The sequence below is a fragment of the Pogoniulus pusillus genome, chromosome 9, assembly GCF_015220805.1.
Source record: "Pogoniulus pusillus isolate bPogPus1 chromosome 9, bPogPus1.pri, whole genome shotgun sequence".
Lineage (NCBI taxonomy): Eukaryota > Metazoa > Chordata > Aves > Piciformes > Lybiidae > Pogoniulus > Pogoniulus pusillus.
The window spans coordinates 38,413,715-38,433,313 of NC_087272.1; the positions used below are offsets into that span (position 1 = coordinate 38,413,715).

General features: G+C 51.8%; 1 protein-coding gene across 1 annotated transcript; it reads left to right on the plus strand.

The window, feature by feature from the left end:
• Positions 1-11,644: 11,644 nt before the first annotated feature.
• On the plus strand, positions 11,645-17,564 carry RASL11B (RAS like family 11 member B). Its single transcript, XM_064149278.1, has 4 exons — positions 11,645-11,790; positions 11,879-11,935; positions 13,529-13,605; positions 14,465-17,564. Exons 1-4 carry the CDS (start codon positions 11,664-11,666, stop codon positions 14,930-14,932), a joined length of 729 nt encoding a protein of 242 aa, XP_064005348.1. The 5' UTR covers positions 11,645-11,663; the 3' UTR covers positions 14,933-17,564.
• The last annotated feature ends 2,035 nt before the right edge of the window (positions 17,565-19,599 follow it).

Sequence of the window (19,599 nt, forward strand, 5' to 3'; positions counted from 1 at the left end):
AAAAGAAAAGAAAAGAAAAGAAAAGAAAAGAAAAGAAAAGAAAAGAAAAGAAAAGAAAAGAAAAGAGAAAAGAAGAGGAAAGAAAAGAGAAGAGGAAAGAAAAGGAAAAAGGAAAGGAAAAGAAAGGAAAGGAAAAACAAAAGGAAAGAAAAAAGAACAGAGAAAAGAATAGGAAAGGAAAGGAAAAAGGAAGGGAAAGGGAAGGGGAAAGGGAAGGGGAAAGGGAAGGGGGAAGGGGGAAGGGGGAAGGGGGAAGGGGGAAGGGGGAAGGGGGAAGGGGGAAGGGGGAAGGGGGAAGGGAAGGGAAGGGAAGGGAAGGGAAGGGAAGGGAAGGGAAGGGAAGGGAAGGGAAGGAAAGGAAAGGAAAGGAAAGGAAAGGAAAGGAAAGGAAAGGAAAGGAAAGGAAAGGAAAGGAAAGGAAAGGAAAGGAAAGGAAAGGAAAGGAAAGGAAAGGAAAGGAAAGGAAAGGAAAGGAAAGGAAAGGAAAGGAAAGGAAAGGAAAGGAAAGGAAAGGAAAGGAAAAAAAACAAAAGACAATGAAAATTAATTTAAAAAAAAAAAGAAAACCACAATAAAATAAATAAAAATTAAAAATATAAGAGAAAAGAAAACCAAAATTTAAAAAGAAAGCCAAAATTAAAAAAAAAATAATCTGAAGTAAAATAAATGACATAAGAGAAAACCAAAATGTAAAAAAATAAACAACTAAAATAATTTAAATAAATAAAAGAAAGCTTTTTTTTTTTAGTAAAATAAAATAAAATAAAATAAATAATTTTCAGTTAAAAATAAATAAAAGAAAACAAAAAAAGGAGAGAAGGAAAAAAAAGTAAAAAATAAAAATAATGTTAAAAATAAATACAAGAAAAGAAAAATTAAATAAGAGAGCTCCAAGCTCAGCCAGCCCAACCTAGCACCCAGCCCTGCCCAACCAACCAGACCATGGCACTAAGTGCCCCAGCCAGGCTTGGCTGCAACACCTCCAGCCACGGCCACTCCACCATCTCCCTGGGCAGCCCATTCCAATGCCAATCACTCTCTCTGCCAGGAACTTCCTAACAACATCCAGCCTAGACCTGCCCTGCCACAGCTTCAGACTCTGTCCCCTTATTCTGGTGCTGGCTGCCTGGCAGCAGAGCCCAACCCCACCTGGCTACAGCCTCCCTGCAGGCAGCTGCAGGCAGCAGTGAGCTCTGCCCTGAGCCTCCTCTGCTGCAGGCTGCACACCCCCAGCTCCCTCAGCCTCTCCTCACAGGGCTCTGCTCCAGGCCCCTCCCCAGCCTTGCTGCCCTTCTCTCCACACCTTCCAGCACCTCAACACATTTCAGGGTCTGAAGCATTGAGGTGTTTTAGGATGAAGTAGCAATGGAAAGAAGCCCAAGTCGAAGGAATATCACAGTATCACAGTCTCACAGTATCACCAAGGTTGGAAGAGACCTCACAGATCATCAAGTCCAACCCTTTACCACAGTGCCCAAGGCTAGACCATGGCACCAAGTGCCACATCCAACCTTGCCTTGAACAGCTCCAGGGACGGCGACTCCACCACCTCCCCAGGCAGCCCATTCCAGTGTCCAATGACTCTCTCAGGGAAGAACTTTCTCCCTATGATTCTATGACTCTATGATTCTATAATCTACGATTCCATGATCTATGATTCTATGATCTATGGCTCTATAATATCTGATTCTATGATCTATGATTCTATGATCTATGAGTTATGATTCTGTGATCTATGATTCTATGATCTATGGCTCTATGATTCTATGATCTATGATTCTATGATCTATGATTCTATAATCTCTGATTCTATGGCTCTATGATCTATGATACTATGATCTGAGTTATGATTCTATGATCTATGATTCTACAGTCTATGACCTATGGCTCTATGGTTTTATAGTCCATGAGTTATGATTCTGTGATCTCTGATTCTATAATCTATGATCTATGTTTCCATGACTCTGCTGCCTGAGCATCCTGACTGACTTCATCTTTCTCTCTACACCACGGCAAGCCCAGGAAGGATTTAGCAATGTGCTAAAGGAATGCTTCTGGTGTTGCACCACAGGCTCATTAATCAAGGGTTTGAAAGAACTGCTGAATAACATCCAGAGCCTCATTTCTATGTAGGTGCTCTATTCCCAAGGGCAAATAGAAGACAGACTGCCAGTGTCACAGGAGACAGGGTAATGATAGGCCAGGCTGCAGTGAAGGCTGCAAGAAAATGCATATGCAGGTGGGAGGATGAGCTCAGGTTGCCCAGGCAATCTTATTTCTGGCATTTCCTATGCTTTCTGTGTTTGGCTTTGCAACCTACACACTCCCTCCTCACAACTTGCTGCTGTGGTGTGTAGGCATGACTTGAATTTACATCTCTTTTGCTGGAAGAAGTTGCATTGTGAATGCAAAGCCTTCAGTCCATTGCCACTTCACAGCAAGGGGCAGTGGGGGCTTGTGCCATCCTTGCTGACTCCCCCACTGTGGCAGGGCTGAACAAGTGCACCCAGGGATGAGATTGAACAAGGCCAAGTGCAGGGTTCTGCACTTTGGCCACAGCAACCCCAAGCAGCACTACAGGCTGGGGACTGAGTGGCTGAGAGCAGGCAGGCAGAGAGGGAGCTGGGGGTGCTGGCAGAGAGGAGCTGAAGAGGAGGCAGCAGTGCCCAGGTGGGCAGCAGAGCCAATGGCATCCTGGGCTGGCTCAGGAGCAGTGTGGGCAGCAGCACAAGGGAGGTTCTTGTGCCCCTGTGCTCAGCACTGCTCAGGCCAGCCCTGGAGTGCTGTGTCCAGTTGTGGGCTCCTGAATTGCAGAGAGCTGTTGAGGTGCTGGAAGGTGTGGAGAGAAGGGCAGCAAGGCTGGGGAGGGGCCTGGAGCAGAGCCCTGTGAGGAGAGGCTGAGGGAGCTGGGGGTGTGCAGCCTGCAGCAGAGGAGGCTCAGGGCAGAGCTCATTGCTGATTGGCATTGGAATGGGCTGCCCAGGGAGGTGGTGGAGTCACCATCCCTTGAGGTCTTCAAGAGAAGCCTGGATGGTTGACTGGACAGGGCTGGGTGCTAGGTTGGACTGGATGATCTTGGAGGTCTCTTCCAATCTGGCTGATTCTATGATTCTATGATTCTTTCCACCAGCAGAGCTGCAGGGACAGTTGCCCCCTGCCCAGAGGCGGCAGGAACCAAAATGCTGCCCTCCCTTCCTGTAGCTTCAGGGCTATGGCTTCTGTGTGGTGACTCTCGGAAGTGAGAGGCTCTGCAGAGGCTCAGCTTACAGACGCTACCTGCAAAGAGCTCTTCCTTTACTTAGCAACCAGGAGAAGCTGCTCCAGCCCCAGCGCTCCTCTGCTGGTGAAAGCAGTGCCCTGAGGTTTGCTTGGCACAGCAGGAGGCACTCAGTGCCGTGGTCTGGTTGATTGGCTAGGGCTGAGTGATAGGATTGGCCTCATGAGCTTGGAGGTCTCTTCCAACCTGCTTGGTTCTATGATTCTATGACTGGTTGGTGACCTTCCCTAACATACCCCAGGTGCTGGCCCCTTGCTGAACTGACTCTGTCGTTACATGATGAAGAGAGGATGACAATGGCACTGCAGTGCCACAGTTTATAGAGGGCTTAATCCTCCTGGGGCATTCCTAGTAAATGGAGAAGGAAGATTCTGCTGTCTTGCATACATCTGTGAACAAAGCATCAGAGCTTGCCTTGATTCAAGAGATTCTGTCACTGAGACTTCCCCCACACACACATACTCATTTCAGGTCAAAGCAGCAGATTGTGTGCAGAACAACTGTTTGTCCTGTGGGGACACAAACCAGCACACACACAAGATCACAGGGTCACAGGATAGCAGGGCTTGAATGGGACCCAAAGGGTCCAACCCCCCTGCCAGAGCAGGACCACACAATCCAGCTCAGGGCACACAGGAACACATCCAGACAGGCCTTGGAAGGCTCCAGAGAAGGAGACTCCACAGCCTCTCTGGGCAGCCTGTGCCAGGGCTCTGGGACCCTTCCAGTCAAGAAGTTGCCCTTGTGCTGAGCTGGAACCTCCTGTGCTGCAGCTTCCATCCACTGCTGCTTGTCCTATCCCAGGGAGCAGTGAGCAGAGCCTGTCCCCCTCTCCTGACCCTCAGATATTCATGAAACATTTATGAGATCCCCTCTCAGTCTTCTCTTCTCCAGACTAAAACCCCCCACACAGAGAAATCCTGGCAGCAGATGGGCTGGGAAAGCAAACCTTGAGCTTTTCCACTTCTGAGATGAGAGTTTGGGAGTGTTACATAAGGAGGAAATGCGGGGCCAGGGTGGGGAGGAGGGGAGAGAAATATGCAAGCTTAAGAGAAGATAAAATCTGCTTAAAATACCGACTGCCATAATTGCAGAACATTAGTCAGGCTTTCTTGTGGAGGAGAAAGAAATGTCTGCTGTTGTGCTGCTATAGAAACCACGCAGGGTAGGGGAGAGGGCAGGGAGCGTGGCCCTCCCTCTGCCCTGGAATGAAGATCCTATCTCGCTCTCTCCCAGTACAGAGGGAGGTTGTGTTGCTGTTGATGTAGTTTCTTTCTGTTCCCTCCCTGCTTTGGTTTTGCTCTTGGAAGCAGAGGGAAGCTACTCAGCCTTTCCACCAGGGTTGGTGGGCTTGGCTCGGTGCGTTGGGAGCGTGGGACATGGAATCAGTCAGGGATGGAAGGGACCATGAGGATCACTCAGTTCCAACCCCCCTGCCACGGGCAGGAACACCTCACATTAGATCAGACTGTCCAGAGCCTCATCCAGCCTGGCTTTGTTTCTCACTATTGATGTCAATATCAATTCAGGCCGAGGGATGATGAAACTGTGAGCTGCCCAGCAGAAACTGACTTGGGAGTACTGGTGGTGGAAGCTGGGCATGAGCCAGCAATGGGCACTTGCAGCCCAGGAGGTCAGTGGCATCAGCAGAGGTGATTCTGCCAATCTCCCAGGAGGTGCTGGAGTCATCATCCCTGGAGGTGTTTAAGGGGAGGCTGGATGAGGCACTTAGTGCCTTGGGTTAGTTCATTAGAAGGTGTTAGGTGCTAGGTTGGACTCAATGATCTCAGAGGTTTTTTCCAACCTGGTTCATTCTGTTAGTTCTGTGATTCTGAGGCTTCCACCACCTCCCTGGGCAATGCCTTCCAGGCTCTCACCACCCTCCTGCTGAACAACTTCTTCCTAACATCCAGTCTGAATCTCCCCATTTCTAGCTTGGTTCCATTCCTCCCAGTCCTGTCACTACCTGACAGCCTAAAAAGTCCCTCCCCAGCTTCCCTTAAGATACTGCGAGGCCACAAGAAGGTCCTCTGGGAGCCTTCTCTCCAGACTGAATAGCCCCAGCTCTCTCAGTCTCTCTTCACAGCAGAGCTGCTGCAGCCTCTCAGCATCCTCCTGGCCCTGCTCTGGACACTCTCCAGCATCTCCACAGCCCTCTTGTCCCAGGGGCTCCAGAGCTGGATGCAGGACTCCAGGTGGGGTCTCAGCAGTGCAGAGCAGAGGGGGAGGATCACTTCCCTCTCCCTGCTGCCCACACTGCTCTTATCATAGAATCACAGAACCAAGCAGGCTGGAAGAGAGCTCCAAGCTCAGCCAGCCCAACCTAGCACCCAGCCCTGCCCAACCAACCAGACCATGGCACTAAGTGCCCCACCCAGGCTTGGCTTCAACACCTCCAGCCACAGCCACTCCACCACCTCCCTGGGCAGCCCATTCCAACCTTAATCACCAAAGCACCACATAGCAGAGTAAGACTCATTGCCAGCCTCTGGCTGGAGGTGCAAGCTGCATGCCCTGCCAGGTGTAAGCTGCATGCCCTGCCAGGTGTAAGCTGCATACCCTGCCTGTGGATGGGAGGTGCCAGCTGCATGCCCTGCCTGTGGCTGGGAGGTGCAAGCTGCATGCCCTGTCTGTGGCAGGGAGGTGCAAGCTGCATGCCCTGTCTGTGGATGGGAGGTGCCAGCTGCATGCCCTGCCTGTGGCTGGGAGGTGCAAGCTGCATGCCCTGTCTGTGGATGGGAGGTGCAAGCTGCATGCCCTGTCTGTGGATGGGAGGTGCCAGCTGCATACCCTGCCTGTGGCTGGGAGGTGTAAGCTGCATGCCCTGTCTGTGGCAGGGAGGTGCAAGCTGCATGCAAACTTGCCCTGTGAACAAAGTCAGCTATAGAAATGTGTCCTCGAAGTCTGAAAGTGTGCATCCACACAGCAGCTCCATCCTGTGACCACCCAGGCTAGGACTCTGTCCCTGGCAGTAGTTCTTCACTAGAAGGACTGATGGATGAGAAATCCTGGCCACACCATGCTAGAGCTCTTTCTGGCCCATAGCTCTTAGAAGGCTGGTGTAAAATTGGAGGAGGTTAACTGACTGCTCTTGATGAGCCTTTTGCTAGCACAGCACAGTGTCATGATGCATTTGCTCAGCAGCTCTAAACTCCCATTCCCTCTTTGCACAGTGGTGGTTTCAATGTTTGTCCCAGTGCCCTCAGTGGCTCAGTTATGTGTTTTACAAAGCATTTGGCAGCTCAGTTTGTGGACAAAATGCACCTTTCAGTCTAGCTGCTTCACTTGGGATGCCCTGAGACAGAGGGACAAGATGCCAATCTCCACTTGGTTTAGCACTTTGGTCCAGGCTCTGATTAATCACCTCTTTTATAGAACTAGTTTATTGAAGGCTCCTTTGGTTTTCATCACCCTTTCCCATTTCCCCTTCTCTACCACACCCCAGAATCACAGAAGTATGGAGGCTGGAATAGGCCTCTGAGATCATCCAGTCCAGCCTGTGACCAAACACCACCACACTGACCAGAGTGTGGCATTGAGTGCCACATCCAATCTTCCCTTAAACACATCCAGGGATGGTGACTCCACCACCTCCCTGGGCAGCCCATTCCAGTGCCTGATTCCCCTTTCCATCAGGAAGTGCTTCCTAACGTCCAACCTAACCTTTTCCTGGCACAGCTTCAGGCCATGCCCTCTCCTGTTGGCACAAGCTGCCTGGGAGCAGAGTCTGGCTCCCACCTTACTACAACTTCCCTTCAGGTAGTTGTAGAGAGTGATTAAGTCCCTCCTGAGTCTCCTCTTCTTCAGGCTCCCTGCTGGAGCTTTCCCCTCCAGTCCCTTCCCCAATCTCACTACTCTCCTCTGGACCCACTCCAGCCTCTCAAGATCTCTTTTGCAGTGAGTGGCCCAGAGATGCACCCAGTGCTTGAGGTGAGGGCTCCCCAATGCTGCTACAGGGCAGAATGGCATCCCTGGAGCTGCTGGCCTGATACAAGCCAAGATGCTTGAGACACAGCCTCAAGCTGTGCCAGGGCAGGTCTAGGCTGGATGTGAGGAGGAAGCTCCTGGCAGAGAGAGTGATTGGCATTGGAATGGGCTGCCCAGGGAGGTGGTGGAGTCTTTGTGCCTGGAGGTGTTGCAGCCAAGCCTGGCTGGGGCACTTAGTGCCATGGTCTGGTTGGTTGGGCAGGGCTGGGTGCTAGGTTGGGCTGGCTGAGCTTGGAGCTCTCTGCCAGCCTGCCTGATTCTGTTTCTGTGATTCCATGCCTTATGCCCACTTGTTCTCATGCTGACCCTGACCCTTGCTTTTGGCTTTCCTGCCTTCCCCATTTCCCAAGCCCCACTTCCACTTGGCAAACTGAAATCACAGAGTGTTTTCAATCCTCCTCTGCAATGGGCTGTCCAGTGCTTGATGATCAGGCTGGGTCCTTGCCTGACTTTGCTCCACTGCTGACTGACAGAACAGCAGGTTGCACTGCAGATCTTTCCTGCAATCACCCATCTGACACTGATGGGTTTACACTTCCCTATTTACACAGCTCCTACTCATCTTGTGATTAGTCTTTCTCTTCCAAGTGCTGATCTCACAGTCAGTGGAAGACATCTCAGTGATTAATCTCTGCATCTCATTACTGTTACCAAATTTAATTACATCTTCATTAATCCACTTCCAAGAGGCATGCAGCTTCTCCAACCTACTATTGCCATGCAGGTCCTCCAATATCCCCACCCTTGTCTGAACTGGCCTCCCAGCCCTGCCAACAGCAGATTTCACTGGCATGCTCCTGCTCTCAGTGACACAAGACAGCAGGAGCCACAGAGCAGTTTTCCTTCAGTCTGATGCTTCCCATATAAGACATTCCTTTTGCTGCTGTCTCCTGATCTCCACATTCCTCTGCTGGAAGCAGCTGTTTCCCATCTGGGCAGCAGCAGGTATGGCTGACCCCAAAGAAATGACATGGACCACATTTCTCTTTAAGGAAAAGGGACAGAGCTGTGCCAGGGATGGACAGGAATCCTGTGAGCCTATGAGTTCCTCTTGTCCTCTCAGTTGTGACTTGTGTGGAGAGACTGACCCACACCTGGCCCAAACCTCCTTTCAGGGAGCTGTACGGAGAATCATAGATCAAGCAGGTTGGCAGAGAGCTCCAGGCTCAGCCAGCCCAACCTAGCACCCAGCCCTGTCCAACCAACCAGACCATGGCACTAAGTGCCCCAGCCAGGCTTGGCTGCAACACCTCCAGCCACGGCCACTCCACCACCTCCCTGGGCAGCCTATTCCAATGCCAATCACTCTCTCTGCCAGCAACTTCCTCCTCACATCCAGCCTAGACCTGCCCTGGCACAGCTTCAGGCTGTGTCCCCTTCTCCTGTTGCTGGCTGCCTGGCAGCAGAGCCCAACCCCACCTGGCTACAGCCTCCCTGCAGGCAGCTGCAGACAGCAATGAGCTCTGCCCTGAGCCTCCTCTGCTGCAGGCTGCACCCCCCCAGCTCCCTCAGCCTCTCCTCACAGGGCTCTGCTCCAGGCCCCTCCCCAGCCTTGCTGCCCTTCTCTCCACACCTTCCAGCACCTCAACAGCTCTCTGCAATTCAGGAGCCCACAACTGGACACAGCACTCCAGGGCTGGCCTGAGCAGTGCTGAGCACAGGGGCACAAGAACCTCTCTTGTGCTGCTGCCCACACTGCTCCTGAGCCAGCCCAGGATGCCATTGGCTCTGCTGCCCACCTGGGCACTGCTGCCTCAGCTTCAGCTCCTCTCTGCCAGCACCCCCAGCTCCCTCTCTGCCTGCCTGCTCTCAGCCACTCTGGCCCCAGTCTGTAGCTAAGTCTCTACTTGCTCATCTCTTTTTATCAGTGCAGCCCAACACTAATCATAGAAACAGTAAAAACTGTGGCACTGAAGTGCCGTTGTCATCCTCTTTTCATCATGTAACAACAGAGTCAGTTCAGCAAGGGGCCAGCACCTGGGGTATGTTAGGGAAGGTCACCAACCAGTCATAGAATCATAGAATCAAGCAGGTTGGAAGAGAGCTCCAAGCTCATCCAGTCCAACCTAGCATCCAGCCCTGGCCAATCAACTACACCATGGCACTAAGTGCCTCATCCAGGCTTTGCTTGGATACCTCCAGGGACAGTGACTCCACCACCTCCCTGGGCAAAGCAGCTGAAGCATCACCTCACATAATTGCAAAGCTCATTTTATCCCATTTATTCCCATATATTTAGTCTCATTTTCCTTCACAAAATGGCCCAAAGTCCCTTTCTTTCATGCAAGCATTCCACAGTGAATTCAGTGCTGCAGCAAAACTTGCTCCTTTCACTCTCACCTCCACACACTTGGCCTGTCTCCACTCTGGACAAGGCAGTTTGCTTTTTCCCAGGGCAGTGATTGCTCACTCCTGATCTTCCTTCTGCTCCCTTCTTTCACATAGTCAGCTCTATCAAAAAAATGGAAGCTGGCTTCACAAGCAGGATATGGAACTATAGAGCCAGTCCAGAGCAGGGCCATGAGGATGCTGTGAGGGCTGCAGCAGCTCTGCTCTGAGGACAGGCTGAGAGAGTTGGGGCTGTGCAGGCTGGAGCAGAGAAGGCTTGAAGGAGACCTTGGAGTGGCCTTCCAGGATCTGCAGGGAGGCTACAGGAAGGCTGGGGAGGGACTTGTGACAAGGTCTGGGAATGATAGGAGGGGATTTGAACTGGCAGAGGAGAGACTGAAAGTGGATGTTAGGAAGAAGTTGTTTGCAGTGAGGGTGGTGAGACACTGGCACAGGTTGCCCAGGGAGGTTGTGGAGCACAGAATCCCCCAATGTGATCAAAGATCACATTGGGGGATTCTGTGCTCCACAACCTCCCTGGAGGTGTTCAAGGCCAGGATGGATGAGGCCTTGAGAACCCATTCTAGTGGGAGGTGTCCCTGCAGTCATCAATTCTTCTCTATGAGCTTAGCCTTACAATACACTTTCTCCTTACAAACCTAAACTGCTATCACCTCTGGGTCTGGTGGCTGGCAAAGAGAGCTACTCCTCTGTGGTACCCAGCACCCATGGTACTCAGTCCCAGACATCACTCCTGGTGCCTGCTCCCACCTTTGGATGTGGGAAAGCAGCAGCAGTTTGTTTCATTACAGTCCAGACACTCTTTTTCTTCCAAAGGCAAACACAGTTGTGAAGCTCACAGCAGACTCTACAAGACGATGTCTGCTGTGACAGTGATGGTCTCTGGCCACTGTCACCACCAGACTCACACTTCCACCCCGGACTCTCAACACCTCCTCTGCTATAGTTTGGGTCTGTTCCTGCTTCTTGCACCACAAGCATTCCCTGTGACCCCGCGTCCTTCCCTATGAGCTCTGCCTTTCCCCAAAGCAGGGGAGTGCTTTTATCCTGCTCTGTGGCTTCTCTCCTAGCAGGCTTTGGTTCATGCATGGGCAGGTTGCTACCCCCCCATGCTGATACTCAGGCTCCTTGCTTACTTTGGTAAGTGTTTCCAGTGCCACTCCCTGCTCCCAGACCGGTACAGTCCTCGCTTTCTCCCACCCACCTCTCCTTTGTATTCCTCCCTCCACGCCAACATCTCCTGTTGTTCCTTGCCCGCTGTCACACCCTGGCTTCGCTCGAGTTTTCGTTCCTATCTCTGCGTACCGCAGCTGAGCCGGGAGGGCACAGACCTCTCTCTGGCTGTCAGTTGCTGCAGTTCTGGTTTCTCCAACTCCGTGTCCGGGGCAGGGCTCCTGCCTCCGCGCCCGGAGGTGGAAGGAGGGTTGGGACTGGCGGTGTGCACGCACTGACGCCTGCCCAGCAGCCCGAGTTCAGCTACCCCTAGTCGCTGCAGGGTGAAAAACCAAGGAAGGTGCCCGGGACTTTATGCCGTGCTGGGTATGCGTGAGTCTGGGGAGACCCCGAGAGGTACCCTCAGCTCTGAGACCTCCCGAAACCCGAGCCGGAGGTGGTCGACACCGGCAGGCACGGGGATCACATACACACAGACAGAGGCCTGTCTCCAGGCTTCTCATCCTTCCCACGCCTCATCCCTCACAGCCCTCATCGCCGGGCCCACGGCTCCGTCCCGCCGGGGGCCAAGGTCCCCCTGTGCCCCTAAGGGAGCACTGCCCGCGGGCCGCCCGGACGCGCTGCCAGCGCCGCTCCGCCGGCGGGGCGGGGCTGGGGGCGGGGCTGCGGGGGCGGGCGGGGCAGGGGGCGGGGCGGGGCGCAGGCCGAGCTCTCTGAGTGGCTGCCGGGAGCCAGAGAGGGGCTGGGGGCGGGGCGCGGCAGCGGCCGGGGGCTCTGAGTGGCCGCCAGGGCCGGGGGCGGGGCCCGGGGCGGAGGCGGGGGCGAGAAAAGCGGCGGGGGAGCGGCGGCGGCGGGAGCGGGGCGCGGCGGAGCGGCGATGCGCCTGACGCAGAGCATGTGCACCATCGCCGAGGGCGCGCCCGGCGGGGACGGCTGCCCCGCGCCCGCCCGGCCCCGCCTCGTCAAGATCGCGGTGGTGGGGGGCAGCGGCGTGGGCAAGACAGGTGAGGCAGGGAGGCGGTGGCGGGGCGGCGGCGGGATGGGCTCGGGGCGGCGGAGCGCGGCTGACGGTTGTCTGTGCCTGCTCCGCAGCGCTGGTGGTGCGGTTCCTCACCCGGCGGTTCATCGGCGACTACGAGAGGAACGCAGGTAGGCGAGCGGCGGTGCGATTGTCTTCCTGCCGGGCTTGGGGGTCGGGCTGGGGAACGGTGGCGACGGCGGGATGGGGCAATGGGATTTCGGCTCTGGCCCCCGGGTCTGCCCCGGAGCCGTCCCGGAGGCCCTAGAGAGCGGGGTGTGCCCGCCAAGGCCAGCACTAAGGCAGGTCCCACGTGTAAAAAAGAGCGAGCTCGGATCTAGGGCTGTAGGTGCGTGGCACAGGCAGCTTCACCAGCCTGAGGCACCTGACGAGGCTGGCAGGACACTGAGAAGTTCCATGCGCTGCCCCCGCAGCCTGGCAGTCCCCGGGAAAGGGCACACTGGTCCCAGCGGACGCCCACTTTATGGTCACAGCTTGGGTTTCACTGCATCTCTCTTGTATATGGTGAAAATGCCTCCCCTAAACCGAGAAACCTGCTGTAAACCTCACGGGGGTCTTGTAACCCTGTGCAAACTTAATGCCAGCAGCTAGGCAGTGCCAGCTCAGTGGGGACAGCAAGAGGTGAGGCTATGTACTCACTTCAGTGTAGTATGGTGGGAAGCCTGAACATAAAACACACAACATTCTGTCGAAGAAATGACTTGGGAAAAGCCAAACACGTGTCAAAAGAAACAAAACCAAACCCCAGCCAACAAGTCTTTGAGGCCAGCCACAGAGAGATTCACTGACCTCTGGGGATACTGGCAAGCAAACTGCTTTTCTCCACTGGTTCCTTCACACACCTTTGGCATCTGAGCTAAGGCAGCTTTAAAGAAGTGATGAAGTTGCACAAGGTTAAGAGCTGAGCTTCCAAGCATGGTTTCTAGAGAAGGTCATACATTTCTGGGTTGTCACACACAAAACTTCCTGGCCCCTCACTTCATGAACAGAGATAACTTTACCTGCTCTGGGTGACCCTGCTTGAGCAGGAGGGAGTTGGAGTCGGTGATCTCCAGAGGTCCTTTCCACCCTGTATCATTCCCTGGCAAGCAGCAACAGAAGAAGGGGACACAGCCTCAAGCTGTGCCAGGGCAGGTCTAGGCTGGATGTTAGGAGGAAGTTGTTGGCTGAGAGAGTGATTGGCATTGGAATGGGCTGCCCAGGGAGGTGGTGGAGTCACTGTCCCTGAAGGTGTTGAAGCCAAGCCTGGCTGGGGCACTTAGTGCCATGGTCTGGTTGACTGGCTAGGGCTGGGTGCTAGGTTGGACTGGCTGAGCTTGGAGCTCTCTTCCAACCTGCTTGATTCTGTGTTGATTGGGTAGGGCTGGGTGATACAGACTGGATGAACTTGGAGGTCTCCAACCTGGTTGATTCTATGACTCTGTGTTTGTTTTCTTGTGTGCCTGATGGGCAGCAGAAGCAACTTTTGTCAGTGTGCAGAGTGGTGGCTGTACCTGTCAACCTGAAAGTGGTCAGCCATTGGAATGGGCTGCCCAGGGAGGTGGTGGAGTCACCATCCCTGGAGGTGCTCAAAACACATATAAGACCACTTCAGGCTGTGCTTCATTGGCCATGGTGGTGTTAGGCTGATGATTGAATTCAGTGATCTTAGAGGTCTTTTTCAACTGAAACAATCTGATTATTTTGCTTGGTGGTTTTGCCAGGGAACCTCTACAGCAGACACATCCAGATAGATGGAGAGATGTTGGCCATTCAAGTGCAAGACACCCCAGGAGTTCAGGTGAGTGAGGCACAGCCACGGTTCAGCAAAGCAGCTCTCCACCTGTGCGTGCCTGCATCCCTCTGCGTGCAGCATCATCTTGTGGTCCCTTTCAGAGCTTGCTCTTCTGCCTGAATGAAGTGGCAACTCCTGTTAGTTCTGTGTGGGAGAAGTGACAACTGGTGTTATGAGCAGTGAAGCCAGCTGTGTTGGGTGGCAGTAGAAGAAAACACAGCACACTGGTGGAGCTTTCGAGTGGCTGAATGACTTCACTGCCTCTCTCCTGCGTTGTGGGGAACGTTAGACACGAACCCAGACACGAGTCTGTGCAAATGAGGTCCAGGTGGAAGAAAACGTCCTGAGTGCTGCCCAACAGGCTCCATCAATGTGTGTGACACGAAAGCAAAGGCTGCTAGATTGTGGCTGTGCTCATTAGTGTGTCAGAAGTTACAGTTCTGGATGTATAGACCTGAGTAATGCTGGATTGTTGCCTTTCTTTTTTTGAACTGGGCAACACTCCAGGTCTAAATGCTTCCAGCTCATATCTTTGCTTCCCCAGACTTACTGTCTAGCCAGTTAATTTCCCATTCTGTGGAACTACAAAGTCTTTTCTCTGCATGAAGAACTACTCAGGTCAATTTTCCATCGGAGTGTAGCAAACTGCAGTGTTAAATTCCAGCTTTTTTTGCAGCTGAATCAACACATGCATTTATCCACCAGGCTGGGATCGAGTTTGTACTCGGAGTGTGAAATGCAAACACGTAGGTCTGGAGCTGCGAAATGCTCTCTGGCTTTTACAGACCCTCTCAAAGACAGGTTCCCTTTAACCTTTTGTGCCTTCGGCTATCTAATCCCAGCCCATCCCTTTCTTTGTTTTCAGATCCACGAGCACAGCCTGCATTGCAACGAGCAGCTGAACAGATGCATTCGCTGGGCGGACGCCCTGGTGATCGTCTTCTCCATCACAGACTATCAGAGCTACGAACTGCTCAGTCACCTCTATCACCACATTCGACAGCTGCACCCAGGAAGCGCCGTCCCCATTGTCATCGTGGCGAACAAAGCTGACCTCCTGCACATCAAAGAGGTGGAGCCCCAGCACGGACTGCAGCTGGCCAACATGCTGGGCTGTACTTTCTACGAAGTATCCGTCAGTGAGAACTACCACGACATCTTCAACGCCTTCCACCTCCTCTGCAGAGAGGTCAGCAAGCAGCAGGCAGCCAGCACCCCGGAGAGAAGGAGAACCTCTCTGATCCCACGGCCAAAATCGCCCAACATGCAGGATCTGAAGAGGAGGTTTAAGCAAGCTTTGTCTGCCAAAGTCAGGACTGTCACGTCTGTCTGAGAGCATTCCCAGGGCTTAGCCCCAGACTGGAGAGCTGGGCTGTTTGGCACGTCTAGAGTCCAAGGCATTGGCTTGGGAAGTCTTTTGCATGGCTCTACAAGCTCTTAAGCAGCTGCTTTTAAAAAGGAACAGTGGCAGATTGGGAAAGGCAAAACCAATCCACACACTCCCCCCTCCCCTAAACCTCCTGAAATAGTTCTAGGCTATGACTTGCAGAACAAGTATTTTCCTTTTGGAAAAGGACCTTTTCAGTAAAGGAACCAAGATTTCAGTTTGCCTTTCCTCCAGTCAGCACAGATTTGCCTTTGATTTGGGCAGCAACAGATTTGCCTTTGATTTGGGCAGCAACAGATTTGCCTTTGATTTGGGCAGCAACAATCTTCTGTGCTGGATGAGGGGAAACATCCTGGGCTGCACTTCACCCTTTAAAAGCAACCACTCCAAAGGGTTGTTTTCAGGTGGTTGAAGTGCAACAGGATGCATGTGCAGCACTCCTTACTTCCCATGAGTTTGGCTTTGATTTGGGCAGCAACAATCTTCTGTGCTGGATGAGGGGAAACATCCTGGGCTGCACTTCACCCTTTAAAAGCAACCACTCCAAAGGGTTGTTTGCAGGTGGCTGAAGAGCAGCAGGATGCATGTGCAACACTCCTTACTTCCCATGAGTTTGGCTTTGATTTGGGCAGCAACAATCTTCTGTGCTGGATGAGGGGAAACATCCTGGGCTGCACTTCACCCTTTAAAAGCAACCACTCCAAAGGGTTGTTTGCAGGTGGTTGAAGTGCAACAGGATGGATCTGCAGCACTCCTTACTTCCCATGTGTTTGGGTTTGATTTGGGCAGCAACAATCTTCTTCTGTGCTATAATTCAGCTTGTGCTGGATGAGGAGAAACATCCTGGGCTGCACTTCACCCTTGAAAAGCAACCACTCCAAAGGGTTGTTTGCAGGTGGCTGAAGGGCAGCAGGATGGATCTGCAATGCTCCTTCCTTCCCATGTGTTTCAGAGCACCATGAAATGGGTCTGTAAAACAAGTGGATGTGACTGGAGCTCAACCAATGATCCTTCAAGGTTTTGGGGGCTTTGTCTGTCGTTATTGCTGACAACTTGCCTGGACTCTGTAACACAAAACTGTTGTCTGCAGGGTGTAATTAGCTGATTGTAAATAACTTGTTAGGCTTTTCCCTGTCTCCAAACTGTCCAGACTAAATGATCCAACGTGGAGCTCTCTGAGCTGATGAGTGTGGAGTTGGAGTGATGGTCCATAGCAGCTGCCAGTGTTCTTGTGGCTGGCTCCAGGCGATGAAGCTGGGGGCTTGTTCTGAGCTGAGCCAGTCACTTTTCACCCCTAAATGCATGTGGGCAGAGTTCTTCTTCTTCCTTTTTTGGTCTTCTCTTTTCCTTGCCTTTTTTTTTTTGGGGTCTTCTCTTTTCCTTGCCCTTTTTTTTTGGGTCTTCTCTTTTCCTTTCCCCTTTTTTTTGGGTCTTCTCTTTTCCTTGCCCTTTTTTTTGGGTCTTCTCTTTTCCTTTCCCCTTTTTTTTGGGTCTTCTCTTTTCCTTGCCCTTTTTTTTGGGTCTTCTCTTTTCCTTGCCCTTTTTTTTGGGTCTTCTCTTTTCCTTTCCCTTTTTTTTGGTCTTCTCTCTTTTCCTTTCCCTTTTTTTTTGGTCTTCTCTTTTCCTTTCCTTTTTTTTTTTGGTCTTCTCTTTTCCTTTCCTTTTTTTTTGGTCTTCTCTTTTCCTTTCCTTTTTTTTTGGTCTTCTCTCTTTTCCTTTCCCTTTTTTTTGGTCTTCTCTCTTTTCCTTTCCTTTTTTTTGGTCTTCTCTCTTTTCCTTTCCTTTTTTTTGGGTCTTCTCTTTTCCTTTCCTTTTTTTTTTTGGTCTTCTCTTTTCCTTTCCTTTTTTTTTTGGTCTTCTCTTTTCCTTTCCTTTTTTTTTTGGTCTTCTCTTTTCCTTTCCTTTTTTTTGGGTCTTCTCTTTTCCTTTCCTTTTTTTTGGGTCTTCTCTTTTCCTTGCCCTTTTTTTTTTGGGTCTTCTCTTTTCCTTTCCTTTTTTTTTTGGGTCTTCTCTTTTCCTTTCCTTTTTTTTTTGGGTCTTCTCTTTTCCTTTCCTTTTTTTTTTGGGTCTTCTCTTTTCCTTTCCTTTTTTTTTTGGGTCTTCTCTTTTCCTTGCCCTTTTTTTTGGGTCTTCTCTTTTCCTTGCCCTTTATTTGGTCTTCTCTTTTCCTTGCCCTTTTTTTTGGTCTTCTCTTTTCCTTTCCCTTTTTTTTGGTCTTCTCTTTTCCTTTCCTTTTTTTTGGTCTTCTCTTTTCCTTTCCTTTTTTTTGGGTCTTCTCTCTTTTCCTTGCCCTTTTTTTTTGGGTCTTCTCTCTTTTCCTTTCCTTTTTTTTTGGGTCTTCTCTCTTTTCCTTTCCTTTTTTTTGGTCTTCTCTCTTTTCCTTTGCCCTTTATTTCTTAATCTTGAGCCAACAGAGCTGACAGGCTTGAAGGGCCTTACACACAAGCACTTTAAAAAGCCACTCGTGCTTTTGGTTTGAACTGTTAACTTATTTATTTCTGGTGTACAGCTGCTCCTCCCTAAGGAGTGGACTTTTCTGCCTGCCTGCCTGGTTCAACATTAAAATTTTGGCCTTGCACATTCCCTTTGCGTGTTCCTGGGGTGGGGGTGGGGTGAGAAGCCACAGGACAAGAAGCAGAGCAGCCTTGAGACCAAGCACTTGTTGTCTCGAGGTAGTTAGCAGAGTCAGAAGGGCCCTTCCTGCCTCTGCTGCTGCTTTATTAGCATAAACCCCAGGGGGGGAGCTCTTACAACTTTCTTTTAGGGGAAGAACTAAATAAGGCAGAGACCTTTCAAGTTAAAATGGATTTCTTCGTTTCTCTTTGTCAAAGGTGATGGGGGGGAAAGCCAATAATGAATCCAGTGAGAAAGGAATGGTGTGAGGCAGGTCAAAGTCTGGAAGAAGCCTGAAAGGCTTTTAAGGGACTGCCACTTAATTTTCTTCCTAGGAGAGAAGCTTTGGGTGTTGAGCTGTGTCACAACGAAGAACTTGCCCAAGGGCCACTCTTTTAGGTGATTAATACATTAGTGGTGTTCAAAAGAGCTTTGCTGGGAGCCCTCCTGAGGAAGAGATGTTTGAGCTGGGACTTGGGTGTGTGCTGCACAGGCTCAGCAGGCAGCTGTAAAGAGCTGGTGTAGGGAAAGGCTGCCAGGGTCCTGCTGCTGATAATCTCTTGACCAGGAGCTAGCAGCCAAGTGACTTAGGCTTGCAAACAAACCTGACCTTGTCCTTCCAGGCTGAGATTATCATCAAATGCTGCTTAGCTTATCAGTACAGTAGCAAACCCATTACCAAGGGTGACTTTTTGTTTGCTTCTGCTCCCTATGATTAGTGCCACACACCAAGGCTTTAGACACTCAGAGAATCATAGAATGGGCTGGGTTAGAAAGGACCTCCAAAGCTCATCCACTCCAAACCCCCTGCACTCAGCAGGGACAACTTCAACTAGATCAGGCTGCTCACAGCTCTGTCCAATCTCACCCTGAATATCTCCAGGGATGAGGCCTCAACCACCACCTTGGGCAACCTCTTGCAGTGTTCCACCACCCTCATGGTGCAGAACTTGTTCCTAACATCCAGTCTCTGCTCTGCTCTACTTTACTTTGAAGCCATTGCCCTCCTCCTGTCCCTGCAGCCCTTTGCAAACAGTCTCTCTGCAGCTGCCTTGTAGCCCACTCAGGTACTGACAGGCTGCTATTAGGTCTCCCTGGAGCCTTCTCAAGCTGAACACCCCCAGCTCCCTCAGCCTGTCCTCATAGCAGAGCTGTTCCAAACTCCTGATCATTTTCATGGCCTCCTCTGGACCTGCTCCATGTCCTCCCTGTGTTGAGGGCTCTGGAGCTGGATGCAGTACTCCAGGTGAGGACTCACCAGAGCAGAGCAAACTGGCAGCATCACTTCACCCCATCTGCTGGCCACACATCCTTGCTGTGGTCCAGCATCTACCCAAGCAAAGTCTCTGGTGCTGTTCCTGCTCACAGGTGGCTAGCAGGTGACCTCTCAGCCTCCTCTCCTTTCCCCCAAGCACAGTCTGTGAGTAGCCACTACAGCTATTTCCCACGAAGGAGGAGTTAACTATTGCACTGGGACTGCTGGGGAGACTCTGGCCCTGGTCTAGGAAAGGGGCAGACTTTTGGGGCCACCTTCTTTCATCTCTTCAGCTACTGAATATGAGGAGGTGGTGGCTGACTCACAGAATCCATCACCACAGCTGTGGGCCCCCTGGCTGAAAAGGTTCCTCCAGTATGAGCCTGGAAAAGGAGGCTCTGCCTCAGAGATGCTGCTTGCTCCACAGGCAGTGCAAGAGCACCAGCACCTGCTGAGACTCACTCCCTGCTTCTCACCATCCTGTACAGGATGGCTTTAGATGGCCAAGTCAGAGACCTGAGAGCACCTGATGGAAGGCATCCAGCCCTCCTCAGCTCAGGAATGCAGCAGCATCTCAGAGCTCTGAGCAGCTGAACTCACTGCTCAGCAGCGGCCACTGGATGAAGAGGGCTACAGGAGAGCTGGGAAGGGACTTCTGGCAAGGGTTTGTAGTGATGGGATGAGAGGAAGTGGACTGAAGCTTGAAGAGGGTGGATTTAGACTGCAGATCAGGAAGAAGATGAGA

Bases quoted from the DNA above. Each gene is read 5' to 3' on its own strand.
- RASL11B (XM_064149278.1), top strand. From the start codon at position 11,664: ATGCGCCTGACGCAGAGCATGTGCACCATCGCCGAGGGCGCGCCCGGC. The intron at 11,936-13,528 runs GTAGGCGAGCGG...TGGTTTTGCCAG, and splicing joins CGACTACGAGAGGAACGCAG to GGAACCTCTACAGCAGACAC. The intron at 13,606-14,464 runs GTGAGTGAGGCA...CTTTGTTTTCAG, and splicing joins AAGACACCCCAGGAGTTCAG to ATCCACGAGCACAGCCTGCA.